The following is an 18,847-nucleotide window of genomic DNA, read 5'->3' as shown; positions in this document are numbered from 1 at the left end:
TAATGTATCAAATCTGTTCTTCAGATGATCTCTAAATTCAGGTGGGATATATTCAAGGTCATATTTTGGTTCTCTTGGACTTGTTTTCATTTTCTTCAGCTTCAGTTTGCATTTTCATATGAGTAATTGATGGTCTGTTCCATAGTCTGGCCCTGGCCTTGTTTTCACTAATGATATGGAGCTTTTCCATCATCTCTTTCCACAGATGTAGTAAACTTTATTTCTATGTTTTCCATCTGGTGAGGTCCATGTGTATAGTCATCTTTTATGCTGTCTACAAAAGATATTTGAGATGAACAAATCTTGGTTTTGCAGAATTCTATCATGTGTTCTCCAGCATCATTTCTATCACCGAGACCATGTTTTTCAACTACTGATCCTTCCTCTTTGCTCCCAACCTTTGCATTCCAATCACCTGTAATGATCCATACATCTTGATTGCATGTTTTATCGATTTCAGATGGAAGAAGTTGGTAGAATTCTTCTATTTCATCCTCACTGGCTTTAGTGATTAGTGTGTAAATTTGAATAATAGTGGCATTAACTAGGCTTCCCTGTGGGCACATGGCTATTATCCTATCACAGACAGCATTGTACCTCATGACTGAGCTGGGTATTTTCTTTTTGACAATGAATGCAACACCATTCCTCTTCAATTTGTCATTCCCGGCATAGTAAACCATATGGCTGTCAGATTCAAAATGACCAATACCAGTCCATTTCAGCTCACCAATTCCTAAGATATCGATGTTTATGCATTCCACTTCATTTTTTGACAACTTCCAATATTCCCAGATTCATATTTCATATATTACATGTTCTGATTTTCAAAGGATGTTTACAGCTGTTTCTCTTAATTTTGAATTGTGCCCCATCAGCAAATAAATGTTCCACGGGCTTGTCTCCCATAGGCTTTACTCCATTCACCTTATTTATCATGGTCGACTCTACTTTGAGAAGGCAGGTCTTCCACAGTCAAATTTTGAGTGCCTTCCAACCTGAAGAGCTTATTTCCCGGCACTATATTTGACAGTGTTTCTTTGCTATTCATAAGGTTTTCAGTGTCTAAATATTCGGAAGTAGTTTGTCACTCCTTCTTCCTAATCTGTCTTCGTCTGGAAGCTCCTCTGAAACCTGTCCACCTTGGGTGATCCTGCTGGTATTTAAAATACTGGTAGCATAGCGTTCAGAAATCACTGAAACTCACAAGCTACCACCATAAGACAAACTGACAGACGAGGGGTGGCCGTTTGGTTTTAAGTGGAAACTGTCACTTTAAATGTCGAGGAGATTGGTAGATGCTGAAAATGTGACTGGAGAAGTGAAGCCTCTTGAAGGTAGTGTTGACCTTATTAATAACATGCATGGAATAAAGCCTTTGGAACCTTCATTAACTAATGTGATGTGACTCAAAATGAGAAGAAATAGTTGCAGATATGCATTAGTAATATAATGTGAAATGTATTATTATGAATCAGGAAAATTTAGAAGTTGTCAAAATTGATTTGAAGGCTTAATGATATCCTAGGCATTAATGAGCTGAAATGGACAAGCTTGACCATTTTATATCAATCACATGGTCTATTATGTTGGGAATGAGGTAAATATAATAACAATAAGAGATTTTCTTTCAAGATATTCAGTAGACAACTTTTATAAAGAATTATGCTTCTTGTCCCTGTGGGGGAGGGGCAGGGAACCTGCTATCAGTAACAGGGACTGAGTAGCCAAATGAAACTTTTCAGATAACCACCTAACGTAAATTAGAGGTATCCTTTGCACTGGGAGGTAAGTATTGGGCTGCTAACTCCAAGGTCAATTGTTCAAACCTACCAATTTTACTGAAGGAGAAAGATGAAATTGTCTGCTCCCATACAGATTTACACTCTCGGAAACCTTATATGGGGTCTCTATGAGTTGAAATCTACTTGATGGCAGTGGATTTGTTTTTTGTTTTGTTTTCCTTTGGGATATGATTACAATTCAAGGGTTATCTTGATCAGTTTTAAGAACCCACAATTGTCCTCAAAGAGCACAGACTTGCTTTTCTTTAAGGATAACACAGAATGTAAAGTGTTTTACATGATGAGCATTCCCTTTTGTTTCTTTCACCTTGCAGTCTTCTTAACAGAATTTTTTTCTGGATTGCTTTTTGCAGTATTACTACTCCATCAAGGATATTTCGGTCGGAGGGATGTGCATCTGCTATGGTCATGCCAGGGCTTGTCCGCTTGATCCGGTGACAAATGTATGTATATTTATAGGATGCTTAGACGAAATGAAGCCCTGAACTGTAAAATGCTTCATGGAAGGCTTTGCTGACAGGAAACGCTGTGAATGGGTGTCAGCTTCCCACTTAGACAGTGTAACAGAAAGCCATGCCAGGGTGAAATAGAGCTGGCAGTTAGGATGATAGACTTTGAAGTCAGCCATCACAGTATCAGAAAACAGATTAGTTTTTGTTTTTTTTTTTTTCTTTTCTTTCTGTGAGCCTCCAAACTTGTCTATCTATGGAAACGTCTCTAGCTATGACAGTGTCAGCATGATTTAGTTTTAGAGAATGCCTGCCATCAATCAACTTGGCCATTTCTTGAAAAAATTTTAATCAAAAAATTAATGTAAAAGCATGAAAAATGGGCATAGAAGCAAATAAATAGTGACCATGAAATAGAATGCAGAGGTATGGCAGGGACAATAAGGAGTGGGGGTAGATTAGGGTATTCAAATTTCCAGGCCAGAAAGTGCCAGGATGCTCTTAAGTAGAAATTTTAATTAATGTCAGTATATTATGTGAATGTAACTTAAAGAAGAAAGTGAATGAACTTGTATTTTTTTCAATCATTAAATACAAAGATTTGAAGTATGAAATCATAAGAGTGTAGAGCAGACAGAAGAACTATACTGAACAGTAATATAATAACATAGGTTGAACATAGGTTAGACTATTAATTCTACTTCAAGTGTAATAGAAATGGTAGATCTAATTCAAAGCTAGTTTTCTGACTAATGGATCAGAAAGATTAAAAGACGCTGGTAAATTTTGGGGAGAAAGGTTCTACTGCTGCACTCTGCAGACGTGGTAGTTTTCTTTCAATGGTACTGAGGGTCAGTGTTTCCCAAGCTTAGCAGGTTCACAAGGCAGTTTTGGAGGATCAGGTCAATGTGACAACCATACAAAAGGGCATTTGATTTTTTTTTTTTTTTTTTTACCTGTGACACCTTTGTACATAGGAATCAGATCCTTTGTTTATTCACAGTATCTAAATACTTTGAGGGAAGCATTAAAATTGATATATCCCACCCAGAAAACATCCATATCTCAGACATCAGAGAAAGAGAATTCAGCCTTCAAGACAAATGTAATTGAATTTCATTCTATTCCAATCCTAAACCCAGTGATTCCAGAACCAGTGGAGAGCCCCCTATAATGGTCTGCTCATATTTGCCAACCCTAAGGCTGGAAACACTTTTTGTTTCCCAGACTATCAAGAGGTTTTACATATTGATACATAATCTAGAGTTTTTTTCTTTTTTCTTTGGTCTAAATTTAAGTAAAAGGTCTCATTTATGGTTCTGTGTAATACTAAGATTATGTCTCTCCCTTTCTCTTTGCTTAGAAATCCCGCTGTGAATGTGAGCACAATACCTGTGGTGATAGTTGTGATCAGTGCTGTCCCGGATTCCATCAGAAACCTTGGAGGGCTGGGACTTTCCTGACAAAAACGGAATGTGAAGGTATGTTCTTGAGAAACCCTAGAATATGTAATTATTTCCTTATAACCAGGTGTTGTAAACTTGTGGTGATATTAATAAAACTCTTATTTATTATAGGTTTTCTGAGGCAAAAGTCGGTCAGTTCTTTTACCCTGTTATCATCATTACTGAACTTCTCAATGTTTCATTTTTACTTATTTATTTTTGAAATTTAGAAAATGTTTTCCAAACTTTTATACATTCATCAATATGTTAAGGTTTATGAGAAATAGATTAAAACAGTGTACACTCACAGTGTTGACAGTGATGGGCAACTTATACATTGGCTACCTAAAACGTGGGGGCTATAAAGGCATGAAGTGGTTGGCTTGCAAGTTTTCAAGATGGAGTTTCATTTCAGAGTGTGCAGGGGAAGTAGAACCCCTATTGAATAGTTTTCATCTTGTCTAGACGTGTCTGGTGAAAGGCGATGGGGATAAGGTTCATATGATTCTATGTGAGTAATTGTTAACATGATTAATTGCGATTATCACAATCGTAAAGGTAGAAGTTTTGTAACATAAAGGGAGGAGTAGTTAATCTTACAGTCCAGGAACAGAGGACCCTAGGAGCATAAAGGGAGAAAAGCATGAGTGGGACCCTTTTAGAGTAACAGTGACATTAGAGATAGAGGCAGAGATGATGAAATGGAGAGATAGAGTAACAGAGAACTCTAGACTTTTGAAAAAAGGCTGTGTGCTAGCGGCCAGGATGCAAGCTTACAGAATGTGCCCTTCAATAGTTACAATGGTTATATATTCCTGAGTGTTTTTGTGTACATTTAAAAAAAAAGAACCAGAGGGAATAAAAGCAAATATTGTTAAATGATGCTACATGGAGGGTATTGTAATCATTGCAATGAAACGGAACATGATAGGATGAGTGCCAAACCCATGTTCTCCCATATAGACTCACTCAAGGCAAAGTAAAAGCTTCTAAAACAAAAACAAACCGGTGTACACTCATTGTGGCTAAAATGAAGCTTATAGAAAAACGTATGTACAGAATAATATAGACGTAAACAACATTCAGCAAAACATACACTCTTTAGAAAATTGCCTTCTAAACACATATGTTTATAAAATGGCTCTGAAGCCAGTATTGCCAGCAGCTCCTTTGATTATTCCCTTAGCAGTCCCCTTCTCTACCCTTTTCTTAGTACATAGACTTGTATACTAATAGTCAAATAAAGGGATGAAAATGAGTGAGTGATTATACCCTACATATTGTTGTTGTTGTTAAGTGTCATGAAGTCAGTTCCAACTCATAGCGACCCAGTATAGGGTTTCCAAGGAGCAACTTAAAGGATTTAAACACCTGACCTTGTGGTTAACACTCCAGTGCTTATCCTACAGTGCCACACCAGAACTTCCTACATGTTAGAGCCAATTTATTATTTAAAAAACAATGCACATGATGGTTCATTAGTTATATTTATTAAAAAATAGTGTAAAGTAAAAAGGTAACAAAGAGGGCAAGAAAATGAATACTTATTATAATTATAAGCATTAATATTATAAACATATGGCTTCATAAGAACAAAAACTATATAAAATCAAAACTGAGCCCATTGTCTAGTCAATTCCAACTCATTATTGTTGTTAAGTGCTGTCAAGTCTCTTCTTACTCATAGTGACCCTGTATAGAGTTTCTGAGGAACAGCTGGTGGGTTTGAACTAACGACTTGTGGTTCGCAATCCAGTGCCGATCCTACTGTGCCACACCAGGAGTCCTTTTGGACTCATAGTGAACCTATGTAGAGTTTCTGAGACTGTACATATTTACAGGAGAAGACAGCCTCTTCTGTATTATGCACAAGGACTGTGGGTTTCAAATGCTAACTTTGTGGTTAGTAGTTCAATGCTTAAACTACAGCACCACCAGGCCTACTTACCAAAGTATGGAACTGGTAATATTAGAAGTGGCATTAAAAACAACCATTATCATAATCTATGCTATAGTAATTATTGAACAGAGATAACTGAGAAAAAAATGCAGTAATGAAAATATTAAGACTGGTTCTGCAAATGAAACAACAAATACTTGTTTATACTTTCATATTATCGCTTTTAAAGACAATTCTTATGTCCATTGTAACCAAATAATGTCAAATGGCTGCCGTTTTTGTAAGGATGTTGAAAAACCTGTTTCTGCTGATCTTATCAGATCAAGAAATGACCTAAAAATAGAAGACTTGTGCTGAACTAGAGACCAAAACCCAATTCAATTTAATTCAGTGTTAATATGTTAATGCATCACCCCAATCACATTTTTTTTTTTCAGTTCAATTAGTATACTGTTGTTGTTAAGTGCTTTGGAGTTGGTTTTGACTTATAGCTGTAGAGGCTTTTCAAGGATTTAAATATTTTGTGGGAGTAGAAATCCTCATCTTTCTCCTGGGAAGCACCAGGTGGGCTCAAATTGCTAACCTTCTGGTTCTCAGTCCAGTGCTTATCCTGTAGAGCCACCATATATCCTCAATTAGTATATAAGGCCTCCAAGAATGATATGATAGACAGTTTAAACCAATATCAAGTCTACTACATATTTATTGACTACAAATTAACTCAAATAATATACATTGCCTATCACAACTCATGTCTATTTCCTATCTCCATATCTGAAACAATAAACAACATCGTGGTAAAAGAGCAAAGGTTGAAGTTGTCAAAACTTCATTTTGCTTGAATACACAATCAATATTCATGGAAGTAGCAGTCATATATTACATTAAGCAAATCTGCTGCAAAAGCCCTCTTTAAAGTGTTAAAGAGCAAAGATGTCAGTATGAGGACTAAGGCACACCTGACCCAAGCTGTGATATTTTCAATAGCTTAATATGCATGTGAAAGTTGGACAGTGAATAAGGAAGACCATAAAATAATTGATGCTTTTGAGTTATGGTGTTGGAGAAGAGTACTGAAAGTACCATGGACTGCCAGAAGAAAAACAGGTCTGTGTTGGAAGAGATGTAGCTAGGTTGCTCCTTAGAAACCAGGATGATGAGACTCTGTCTCTTGTCTTTGGACATGTTGTCAGGAGGGATAAGTCCCTGAAGAAAGATATCATGTTTGGAAAAGTGGAGGGTCAATGAAAAAGAGTTAAGACCACCAACAAGATTGGTGGACACTATGGCAACAGCAATGGGTTCGAGCAACAATTGAGAGGTTGGTGCAGGACTGGGCAGTGTTTCATTGTGTTGTGCATAGTGTCACTATGAGGCAGAACTGACAACAACACCTATCACATGTCAGACATGATAAGGCTTCAAAACTATTGAATTATAGCAAATTTGATAATAGAATATTCCCCACTCTAATTTTCTTTTCAGTTTAAGACTCTGCATGTACTATCAATGTCTTCTTGTTGTTGTTTTTTCTGTTTTTTTTTGTTGTTGTTGTTGTTTTTTCTGTATCTACTTATTCAGCTTTTTATTAAAGAAATGTTTGTGTTTGGAAATTTCTTATCACTACCAGGAAATACTTGGAAGGTGATTTTCATCCTCTGTTACACGGGACATTTAGACATTCAGCATTTGTATTCCTAAATACTCTTTATCCCCATTTTACAATCTCTGGGTACTTAGAAACTTCTCACAGGGAGCAGATACTCATTCCATGCAATGTATTTAAAGCAAATGCCACCCAGGACTATTTGCTCTCAAACCTCTTTAAATTATAATTAAAATTTTCCTGCTTATAGAATATCAACAGTCGTAAGCAGGAGAGGCATTTGAAGGCAAAGGATTTTCCTGTTGTTTCTAATGTAATGATCGCACAGTTATAATTTTGATTACATAGTATAAATGAATCTGTAAAATCCTTTCCCACTCACTACTTGTGTATGCATAGTGAAGCACAGAGTTAAAAGGGCAGATACAACTTGTTAGCAACAGAGGTTGACTAAGATAAGTGAGAGGACATTTTCATTGGCTATTTATATGTATATGTTTTAAATTAGTGGGATTCCAAAATATTTCTTATTTTTCTACAGGACAGAAAGAGACTGTATTTCCAATTTGCAAAATAAGCATTTAAAAAACAGAGTTAAAGATGTGGTCTTGGCCATAAAATCATATATAAATATCATGCTTTTTTGGCAAAGTATGTGTTCCTAAAAGCTTATGTGATGATTTTCTTTGCCAAGTTGAATCATGCTCCAGTCACCTTAATATTTAGAAAAAATCCTTCTGAGATATGACAAATCCCTCTAATTCATTTGAGTTTAATTTGGCTTTTCACCAATCTAGCTTATTTAAAGCAAGATATATTGCCAAAGAGAAAAGCATACTCATCCTGTTCAATCCTTTACTAAAAAATAGGTTCATATATGTGTCTTGGTTATTCTGTAAAAGAACAAACTGTTAATGACAGAAGAGCAAAAAATGACTGTAAGTTAAGTACCATCACGTGATCCAAGGTTGTATAATTGCTGTACAGAAAGCAAGGCCCAGAGACAACAATCAGTGGCGTTTGAAAGAATGCTGCTCTAACATCAGTGCTTTACCAACATTAGCCCATGGCTATAAATGTTAGTCACAGCACTAACTTCAAATGGTGTGAGATTATGCTTCCATTGCTTTATATTTCCCTCTGTCTATGCTGCCCAGTGTAATCTTGACTGCTTCTTGTAGCGTATTTTTTCATTGGGTTTTAACAAATTCCTGTGTATTGTCCTAAAGATATGAAATTGCTTATATATTCTAGTAAATTTTACTTACTAGTATGTGCTTCCTAAGATAAAGTGTGAAAGCTCTCCATTAATATGAAAAAAATACTACATTCAAATTCAAAAGTCAGCAGATTATGGAAAGTACTCATAACAAACATGACCAGAGTACAACATCCTTGTTGTATTAAGAGAATTTACAGATTAATAAGGAAAAAAAGATCAATGATCTTTAAGTGAGCAAAGGTCAAAACAGACATTTCTCCGGGTAAGAACCATACAAACTTAGAACCATACAGAAAGCTTATTAAACTTGTCATTCGGTGCCCATGGGTGACACTAACAGTTAAGTGAACAAATAAGTTGGCAATTCTAACCCACCCCAAGACACTTAGAAAGACAGACCCGACAATCTGCTTTGGAAAGGTCACAAGCATGAAACCCTATGGAGTACTGCCACTGTGCATAATTCAGGTCACTATGAGTCAAAATACAAAGCTTTGGTGTGGCGCTGTAAGAGAAGCGCAGGACCACAAGGTTAGTTGGAACCACAAAACCGGCGGTTCAAACTCACCAGGCTGCTCATTGGAAACCCTATATTAGATCAATATGAGTTGGAACTGACTTGACAGCACTTAATAACAACAACATGAGTCAAAACAGGGTCATTGGAAACTAAAAACAATAAGAACACATAATTATCACCAATTTACATAACCAAAAATTACTATTATTTTGATAAATTGTTAAAGAATTCAATACATAAATGCTTATTATGTTGAGAACTGGCGTCTCTGCATGGGTTGTTGTTGTTGTTAAGTGCTGTTGAGTCAGTTCTGATGCCTAGGGACCCTAAATAGGATTTCCAAGGAGTGCTTGGTGATCTTGAACCACTGACCTTGCAGTTCAAACTGACCTTGCAGTCCAGCACATTAATTCACAGCACCACACCAGGACTCCGGATGGATTGTGCCATGATTATAACATGCTCGGCTGCTAACAGAAATGTTAGAGATTTGGGTCCATGCAGAGGCACTTCAGAAGAAAGGCTGAGATCGACTTGGGTAAATTTAATCATTGAAAACCCTATAGAGCATATTCTTTGTCATATATGTGTTCACCATGAATCAGAATCAACTCAATGGCAAGTAGCTTATTTGTTAACTACTGTTGATCATCTTATGTTTCAAATGGAAACTGAACTTTAGTGGATTAAGAAGTTTGCCCAACCCAAGTAACTATTAAGTAGTGGAGCTGTGGGGAAGTATTTAAATGCTTACCAGCTGGCCACTGGTTGCTCTTCCTAGGAGAAAGAATTGTCAGTTTGCTTCCATAAAGATGGCATGGAAACCCCGTGGGGAAGTTCTACTCTAGCCTACATGATGGCTTTGTGTTGGAATTGGCTCAAGGGCAGTGGGTTTAGGGTTTTAGTCAGGAAGACGCCCAAACCCAAGACTGGTGTAAAAAAGTATATATAATCTTGTTGTTGTTAAGTGCTGTCGAGTCGGTTCCGACCCATAGCGACCCTGTACAGGGTTTCCGAGGGTGTAACTCTTTACGGGAGTAGAAAGCCTCATCTTTCTCCCGCGGAGCTGTTGGTAGTTTCGAATCGCTGACCTTATGGTTCGCAGCCCAATTCGTAACCACTACGCTACCAGAGCTCCTATATATAATCTTAGCTGCTAGGTAAACCTGTTCCCATTTTATTCTGGTTACTTAGCACTTATTATGTATCTGGAGTCTCTGGCTATTTCAAATAGTTAAGACACTTGGCTGATAGCTAAAAGGTCGGTGATTTGAGTCTACCCAGAAATGCCTCATTAGATGCCTTGGGAAAAAGTCCTAGTGATTTATTTCTAAAAAATCAACCATTGAAAATCCTGTACACCCATACCTCACTTATTGGCATGGTTAGGATTCAAAGACCAGATCATTCTGCAAAACTGGACATTATTCAAAAATGGAGGATGACTGCATCTTTCTATAACTGCCAAAGAACAGGATTGCTTATCTTCCAAACCACTGAGAAATCAAATGGACACATTTATAACCTTAACTATCATAGCCAGTGTTACCTTTGACTCACACCTCAGTGTTAGTTACTGAAAAGTGTACATCATTAATTTACAAAACAGTTGGATAGTAGATTTTTTAAATGATTGTTATAAATGTGAAATGTTGGACAATGAGACAGTTGATAAGTTAATAAGAGAAAGTGTGAAGTATAGTTGACACATGGGTTCCCATGAGTCAGAATCTAGTCTACTGTAACAGGTTTATCATACATCTGATCTTCCTTATCAGATAACAACCAGAAGGGATGTGGAAATGATTGGCAGTATGAACTATGAGTCCTGGTGTGGCGCTGTGGGCTAATGCGTCAGACTGCAAAGTCGTTTGAACTGTTAAGCTTGGTGGTTCGAGCTCACCAGCTGCTCCTTGGAAACCCCATATAGGGTCACTATGGGTCAGAATAGACTCGACGGCACTTAACAACAACAACAATGGACTATGCAGCTTGATTTTAACGTTTGTTTTCCAATGTTAAGTCGGTTATTTTGCACAACTCACTTCACTTCTTTGTAGCTCAAGTTCCTACAATCTAAGAAAAGTTAATAACTAACTCATTGTTCGTGGGGAGGGACTGGTGAGTTTGAACCACCCACTGTGTGTTTAAAACCGACTTTGTGGCCCAGTGCTTATTCTATGTGCCACACCAGGACTACAGCTAACTGTTTCAATATTTAAAATCAATGGTGACAGATAAAAATACAATAAAACCTCACATAGAAATTAAAACTAAATGAGTTTTCAGTTTTATTAGTAGTGAAAGAGTGGAAACTGTATCCTACACATCCTTCTACCCATAAGCTATAACACAGGGTTTTACGTGGAGTCCTGGGGTGGCACTGGATTATAATGAAATGCTAGCTATTCGAACCCACCCGGAGTTTCCTTGAAAATAAGGCTTAGCAATCTACTTCCAAAAGACCACAGCCTTGAAACTTCATGGAAAACAATTCTTATCTGTATATATTTCTTTTTAATCATAGTGTTCCCATTGAGTATTATTCAATAATTTTCTGTTTCAGTTTGCCGTAATAAGAAATTATCAGATGAATTATATGAAATTGTAATTTGTGAGTCAAAACCTGTCAAGTATTGTTAATTTTACATGGTTCAGCTTCATTTGAATTGCTTCAAGTATAAATTTAGTTATGCCTCCTATAAATCCCAGTACTTTGCAGTTACTTTTGTGATGTTCCTATCTCTGTATGTATGTATGTGCGTACCAAGTGTTATATAGTTTGCCATACAGTATAAAATATATTCATATATAACAGAAACCACTTTTTAGATCTATCAAAACCTGGAATTAAAATAACACAAATTGACTTAAATATATTTGAGACAGAAATGTTTACTAATATATTTTTTTCTGATGCAGCTTGCAATTGCCATGGAAAAGCTGAAGAATGCTATTATGATGAAAATGTTGCCAGGAGAAATCTGAGTTTAAACATACATGGAAAGTACATTGGAGGGGGCGTGTGCATTAACTGTACCCAGAACACTGCTGGTATAAACTGTGATACATGCATTGATGGCTTCTTCAGACCCAAAGGGGTAAAGGATGCTTTGTCTTTTATGTATTGTTGTCATAGCTTCTACATACATGATGTTACATACAGAAAAAAATCTTGAGAGCTTCTCTAGTAAATTGAACTCTAGTACCAAAAAGTGACTAGAAACCTTTCCATATTGAAATTTATATAAATCTTTGGGAATGTGATATAAACATTTGTATCTCTAGAGAAAGTTCTCTATGCCTTATTCCAGTCAATTTCTTGCTCTCATTGTCAAAACCTGTTCTAATATTTAAAATATAATTTGTTTTGCATGTTAGCATACTTCCTAGAATGAAAACATATAGTGCTTACTTTTCTGTGTCTTCCTTGTTTGGCTCAACATAAATTTTCAGAATTATCCATGTTGTTATATATATGAATAGTTAGTTCTTTCTTCTAATATATTGCTATATAATATTCCAATGCGTGGCTATCCCATACTTTTAATCCATTTTCCTGGTGACAGACATTTGGATTACTTACAGTTACGGTCTAACTCCCACAGACAATTTTGTACAAGTCTTTTAAGGCCATGCTTTCATTTTTTTTTTGATAAAAAAACAGACCATTGAAAACTCTATGGAGCACAGTTGTACAGTGATTCCCATGCTGTCACTATGAGTCAGAATCTGTTTGATGGCTTTTGTTTATTTTATTTATTATGGATATGCATGTTTTAATTAATAAGCAAGTACTAAGTACTGACAATTTTGTAACACTGTAGGATCCGTGCTAGACGGCATAGCACAAAATCAGAAGTTCAAATCCACCAGCTGCTCTTCAGAGACCCTATTGTTGTTGTTAAGTGCCATTGATTCGGTACCGACTCATAGTGACCTTATGCATAACAGAATGAAACACTGCCCAGTCCTGTGCTAACCTCACAATCATTGGTTTGCCTGAGTTTGTTGCTGCTGCCACTGTGTCAATGCATCTCATTGGCGGGGTCTTCCTCTTTTTCTCTTACCCTCCACTTTATCAAATATGTTTTCCTTCTCCAGGAACTGTTTCCAATTGATAATATGTCTGAAGTGGTAGAGACAAAGTCTGAACATCCTGGCTTCAAAGGAGCACTCTGGCTGCACTTCTTCTAACACAGATCTGTTGGTTAATTGGCAGCCCATGGTACTTTCAATATTCTCTTCCAACACCATACCTCAAATGCATCAATTCTTCTAAGGTCTTCTTTATTCATTGTCCAACTTTCACATGCATTTGAGGTTATTGAAAATACCATGAAAAAACCCTATACAGGGTCGTTATGAGTCAGAATCAACTTGACAACTCTTAACAACAACACATTTTCACCAATAATGTTTGGGTGTCAATTGTCCCATATCATCTCTAATATTTCATATTGGCTATCATTTGAATTTAGCCCATTCTTTTTGTCATTGGTAAGTTTGGGTTTGAATAGCTGATATTGTGGTTGAAACTGACTGTGTGGTGCAGTGCTTATCCTGCAGTACCGCACCAGGACTCAGCCATTCTAGTGCGTATCAAATGATATCTCATTATGGACTTAATTTGCTTTGCATATACTTAGTGGCCATTCATCTACTTTATCTTGCCCATCGAGGCAAAGATTTATTCTATGTTCTCTTTTAAATTTTTTCTGATATTTTCCTTTTAGGAATATGGTCCATTTCAAATTAATATCTGGGTGTGTGGTCAGAGATAAGGAGAAAGGTTTACCTGGTTTAACCTGCTGTTCCAACACCAATTGTTGAAAATACTCTCTTTTGAATTTTTAAATTTTTTTTTTTTTAAATCAGCACATCATACAATGTAGACCAATTTCTGGACTATTAATTCTGTTCCATGAATTTGTACATCCTTGCGTTAGTATCTGAGTTCTAGTGTGGCAGTGGGTTAAGCACTGGGCTGTTAGACAAAGGGTTAGTGGTTCAAACCCACCAACTGCTATTGTTGTTAAGTGCCATCAAATTGGTACCAACTCATAGCAACCCCTATGTACAACCAACAGGAGGAAAATGGAAACCATCAGCTTCTATAGAGATTTATAGTCTTGGAAGTTCTATCAGGCAGTTCTACTCCATTTTATCGGGTTGCTATGATCCAAAATGACTCCACAGCAATGGATTTTGATCATGTGCTAATATCACATTATCTTAATTACCTTAATGAACTTGGAATTTAATTAAAGTTAGTGCACCCAATGTACTCTTAAGTTGAAGATTGCATCAGATCTCCATGTTCAGAATCAACCTTTCAATTACAAGAAACATTAATTGGGATTTTTATACAGCATCTATACACAGCGTGAGAACTGACATCTTAACAATACTGACTTTTGTCTTCAGTGAACTTATGACATCTCTCCATTTATTTCATCTTCTTGAATTATTCACAGAATTATTTTCAATGTAAAGATCTTAATGTCTTTTGTTAAAATCAGTCCTCAATATTTTGCACCATTTAAAAATACTTTTAAATAACAAATTATTTGATGTCATAATACAGAATTATTTTATATACTGATTTTATAGGAGTCCTGGTGTGGCGCTGTGGGTTAATGCGCCAGATTGCCAAGCCGTTTGAACTGAAAGGTCGGTAGTTCAAGCTCACCAGTTGCTCCTTGGAAACCCTATACAGGGTCGCTATGGGTCAGAATCGACTCGACGACACTTGACAACAACAACAACAACATGTTTACTATGTTCACCTATTAGTTTTAGTAGTTTTAAACGAAATTACCTAGAAGTTTATGTATAAACAATCATGTTTTCTGCAAATAAATTCTAATTTATTTCTTCCTAATGCCATATCAAATAAAAACTAAGACTCTTAGTAAGTATGTACTATTTTACCACTGAGTATTATGTGAGCAGTTCTTTCTGCTCCATCTTATGGGGTAGCTATGAGTCAGTAGCAACCTGATGGCAGTATGTTTGGGTTTGTTAAAGAATGTTTGCCTTTGTATTACTATGTCTGTTACCTAATTATTGATTTCTCCTGTATTTATTATTATGTCATTCTTCTAACTTCTTTGGATTTAAATGACATACTTTTTAATTCATTTTTGTTTTAGCAACTATAAACTGCTTGAGGAAAATGAATTTTAGATATTGAAAATCTGTATTAAAGGTAGTTCATATATTATGAATATAGCCAAAATAATGTATTGCTATGTATTATTAATCTTAATAATACATAGCAATACATTATTTTGTCCTTAACATTTTTTCAGAATAGAAAAATATGGGTGTTTTTATTATGCATCATTAAATTCATTTAATTTTTTTTCCCATAGGTGTCTCCAAAGTATCCAAGACCCTGTCAACCATGCCGATGTGATCCAGTAGGTTCCTTAAGTGACGTGTGTGTCAAGGATGAAAAACGTGCTCGGCAAGGTGAGAAGCAGTAGAGGCACTGTTTGAGAAAGGCATTGATTTCAGTAGAAATTTTCTAATAAATTATATATATATAATAGATAATAGATTTATTCCTTTTTTGTGATTTGGATGAAAGATTACAGAGAGGATCGTTTTGTTCTTCAACAGTTCATACACATTTTGTTTGTGACATTGGTTGTAACTTCCACACTGTAACAAAACTCATTCCACTTCTTCCCTGTGTTAATAGCTTCAATTTGTCCTTTTCTGTCCCTTCTTGCCTTCTCAGCTTTTATCTCTAGGCAAATATACTGGCCCTCTGCTCTCATATGATAGACTATTCTAAGTGATGCATACCTCCCTGATGTTACTGATCAGCTTATGTTGTTAAGTGCTTGTGCATTGGTTCTCAATAATAGCAACCTTATATAGGGTTTATGAGGAGCAGCTAGTGGGATTGAACTGCCGACCCTGTGGTTAGCAATCTGGTATTTATCCTACAGCACCAAACAAGGACGACTAATAAGCTTGTTTTGTTGTTTTTATTAAGTGCTATCGAGTCAGCTTTGACACATAATGGACCTGTATGGGGTTTCCGAGGAATAGTTGGTGAATTTGAAAAGCTGACCTTGAAGTTCAAACCAATGTTGTAGTCCAGTGCATTATCCCAAAGCACAACTCCAGGATAAGCTTATAGGGCTGTCTATTTTTTGTCTGAAAGTTGAGCCATAGAAGTGGGTTCAGTTTCAGGATAGAAGGGTGATGAGATCTTAGTGGTTCCTCCAGTCTCTTTGAAATCAGTAAGAATAGTCCTTTTTATGATTTGAGTTCTGTTCCACATTTTGATCCTACTCTATCCAGGACCCCATTCAGAGTGGTCAGCCATGGTTGTTGTATTTGTGAGGTACTGCCAAATTGGCTCCAACTCACAGCATCACTATGCACAACATAACAAAACTGTCTGGCCCTGTGCCATCCCCACAATTATTGTTAAACTTGACCCCTTTCCTGATGCCACTATGCAAATCCATCTAGTTGTAGATCTTACTCTTCTTCGATGATGTCATTCTCCAGGGACTGGTCTCTCGTAAGATAATATATCTGAAATGTGAGACACAAGTATGGCTTCTAATGAGCACTCTGGCTGTACTTCTTCCAATACAGATTTGCTTGTTCTGGCAATCCATGGTGCTTTCGATATTTTCTCCAACACCATAATTCAAATGCATCAATTCTTCTATGGTCTTCCTTATTCATTGTCCAATTTTCACATGCATATGAGGCAACTAGAAATACCATGGCTTGGGTCCGGCACACCTTAGTATATGTAAACTGACATCTTCACTCTTAGACACTTTGAAGAGAGCTTGTGCAGCAGATGTGCCTAATGCAATAAATACATCATCTGATTTCTTGGCTGATGTATCCATGAGTGTTGATAGTAGATCCAAGCAAAATCAAATCTTTAACAACGTCAATCATTTCTACATATATCATGATGCTATTTATCGATCCAGTGGGGAAGATTTTTGTTTTCTTTACATTGAGGTATAAGCTATACTGAAGTCTGTGATCTTTGATCTTCATCAGTAAGTATTTTAAATCCTTTTTACTTTCATCAAGCAAGGTTGTATCATCTGCATATCTCAGATTATTAGTGAGTCTTATTCCAATACTGGAGTCCTGATGTGGTGCTGTGCATTAATGCACTGCACTGCAAAGTCAGTTTGAACCACAAAGTCAGCAGTTCAAGTTCACTTGCTCCTCCTAGGCAACCCTATACAGGGTCACTATAGGTGAAACCAACTTGTTAGCACTTACCAGCAACAACAATGTCAATGCTGATGCTATGTACTTCTTCAAATAATACAACTTCTCATATTATTTGCTCAGCATATAAATTAAGTAAGTATGGTGAAAGAATGCAACTTGGTACACACCTTACCTAATTGTAAACTATTCAGAGTCCTCTTGCTCTGTTCAAAAAGCTGCCTCTTGGTCTATGTTATCCATAGCTTCCCATGATCCACACAGTCAAAAGTCTTTACATGTCAATAAAGTACAGGTAAACATCGTTTTGGTATTTTCTGTTTTCAGCCAAGATTCATCTGACGTCAGTAATGGTATCTATCCATTGTTTCCAATCCTTGTCTGATACTGGTTTAAACCTCTGTCAGTTCCCTGTCAGTACACTGTTGCAGCCATTTTTTAATTATCTTTAGCCATCTTTTACTTGCATGAGTTATTAATGATATTGTATGATTATTTCTGCATTCTGTTGGGTCACCTCTCTTTGGAATGGGCATACTCTTCCAATCAGTTGGCCAGGTTTCTTGACATAGATGAGTGCTGCATCAGTTTTTGAAGATGAATGTGATGCCATTCCTCTTCAATTTGTCATTCCCAGCATAGTAAACCATAAGATTGGCAGATTCTAAATGGCCAATACCAGTTCACTGTAGCTCAGAGATAGATAGGATATTGATCTTTATGGGTTCCGTTTATTTTTGACAACTTCTAGTTTTCCTAGATTCATACTTTGCACATTCCATGTTCCAATTATTAATGGATGCTTGCAGCTGTCTCTTCTGAGTTTGAGTTGTATCCCATCAGAAAATGAAGGTTCTGGAAGCTATACTCCATTTTCATCTTCATGGTAAACTCTACTTTGAGGAGGCAGCTCTTCCCCAGTCTTATTTTGAGTGCCTTCCATCCTGAGGGGCTCATATTCTGGCACTATATCTAATTGTTGTTGTAAAGTACTGTCCAGTCGGTTCCAACTCATAGCAACCCTTACTGGGTTTCTAAGGAGCTTCTAAGGAGTATCTGGTAATTTTGAACAACCAACCATGCAGTTCAAACTGACCCTATAGTACAGTGCTTTATCCTACAGAGTCACACCAGTACTGTGACAGCATTCTTGTGTTATTCATCATGTTTCAATATTTAGTATTCTGGTGCTATCTGACATTTTCTCACTGCTCTCCTTAAGGTTTTCAGTGGTTAAGCATACAGTAGTCTGTGTCTTCTTCTTCCTAGTCTTTCTTACTTTGGAAGCTCAGATGAAACCTGTCTTCCATGGGCATCCTTGCTGGTATTTAAGAGACCCATGGCATATCTTCCAGCATCACAGCAACATACAAGCCACCACAGTATGACAAACTGACAGACAAGTGGTTGTCTGCAGTGGTAGCACCCATGTAATTCTTCTGGACTCAGCGTTATGGGGACTGGTGTTCACAAGGAAAATGTTTTCCTTGAACCTTTGATTTTCTTTAGTTTTCTATACTGCAGATGAGGAGGGACTAGTAGTTGAATTCTAGATGGCCAATCGCAAGCTTTTAATATCCCAGTTGTTACTTGCTAAAGCAGGACATGGAGCACTGTCTTTTTGGACTATATTATGCCAATTGACCTTGTTGTTGTTAGGTGCCATCCAGT

At 36.7% G+C, this 18,847-nt stretch overlaps 1 protein-coding gene across 1 annotated transcript in view; it reads left to right on the top strand.

Annotated features, from left to right (window-relative positions):
* Positions 1-18,847, top strand: part of LAMA2 (laminin, alpha 2) — a 747,229-nt gene that overhangs the window by 162,594 nt on the left and 565,788 nt on the right. The window contains exons 6-9 of the mRNA XM_006834727.1: positions 2,159-2,248; positions 3,618-3,735; positions 11,870-12,048; positions 15,325-15,424. Of these exons, the coding sequence (XP_006834790.1) occupies positions 2,159-2,248; positions 3,618-3,735; positions 11,870-12,048; positions 15,325-15,424 (487 nt within the window). The remainder of the gene's footprint in view (positions 1-2,158; positions 2,249-3,617; positions 3,736-11,869; positions 12,049-15,324; positions 15,425-18,847) is intronic.

Source organism: Chrysochloris asiatica, unplaced genomic scaffold (genome assembly GCF_000296735.1).
Source record: "Chrysochloris asiatica unplaced genomic scaffold, ChrAsi1.0 scaffold00013, whole genome shotgun sequence".
Lineage (NCBI taxonomy): Eukaryota > Metazoa > Chordata > Mammalia > Afrosoricida > Chrysochloridae > Chrysochloris > Chrysochloris asiatica.
This window is presented reverse-complemented; position numbering and strand designations above follow the sequence as displayed.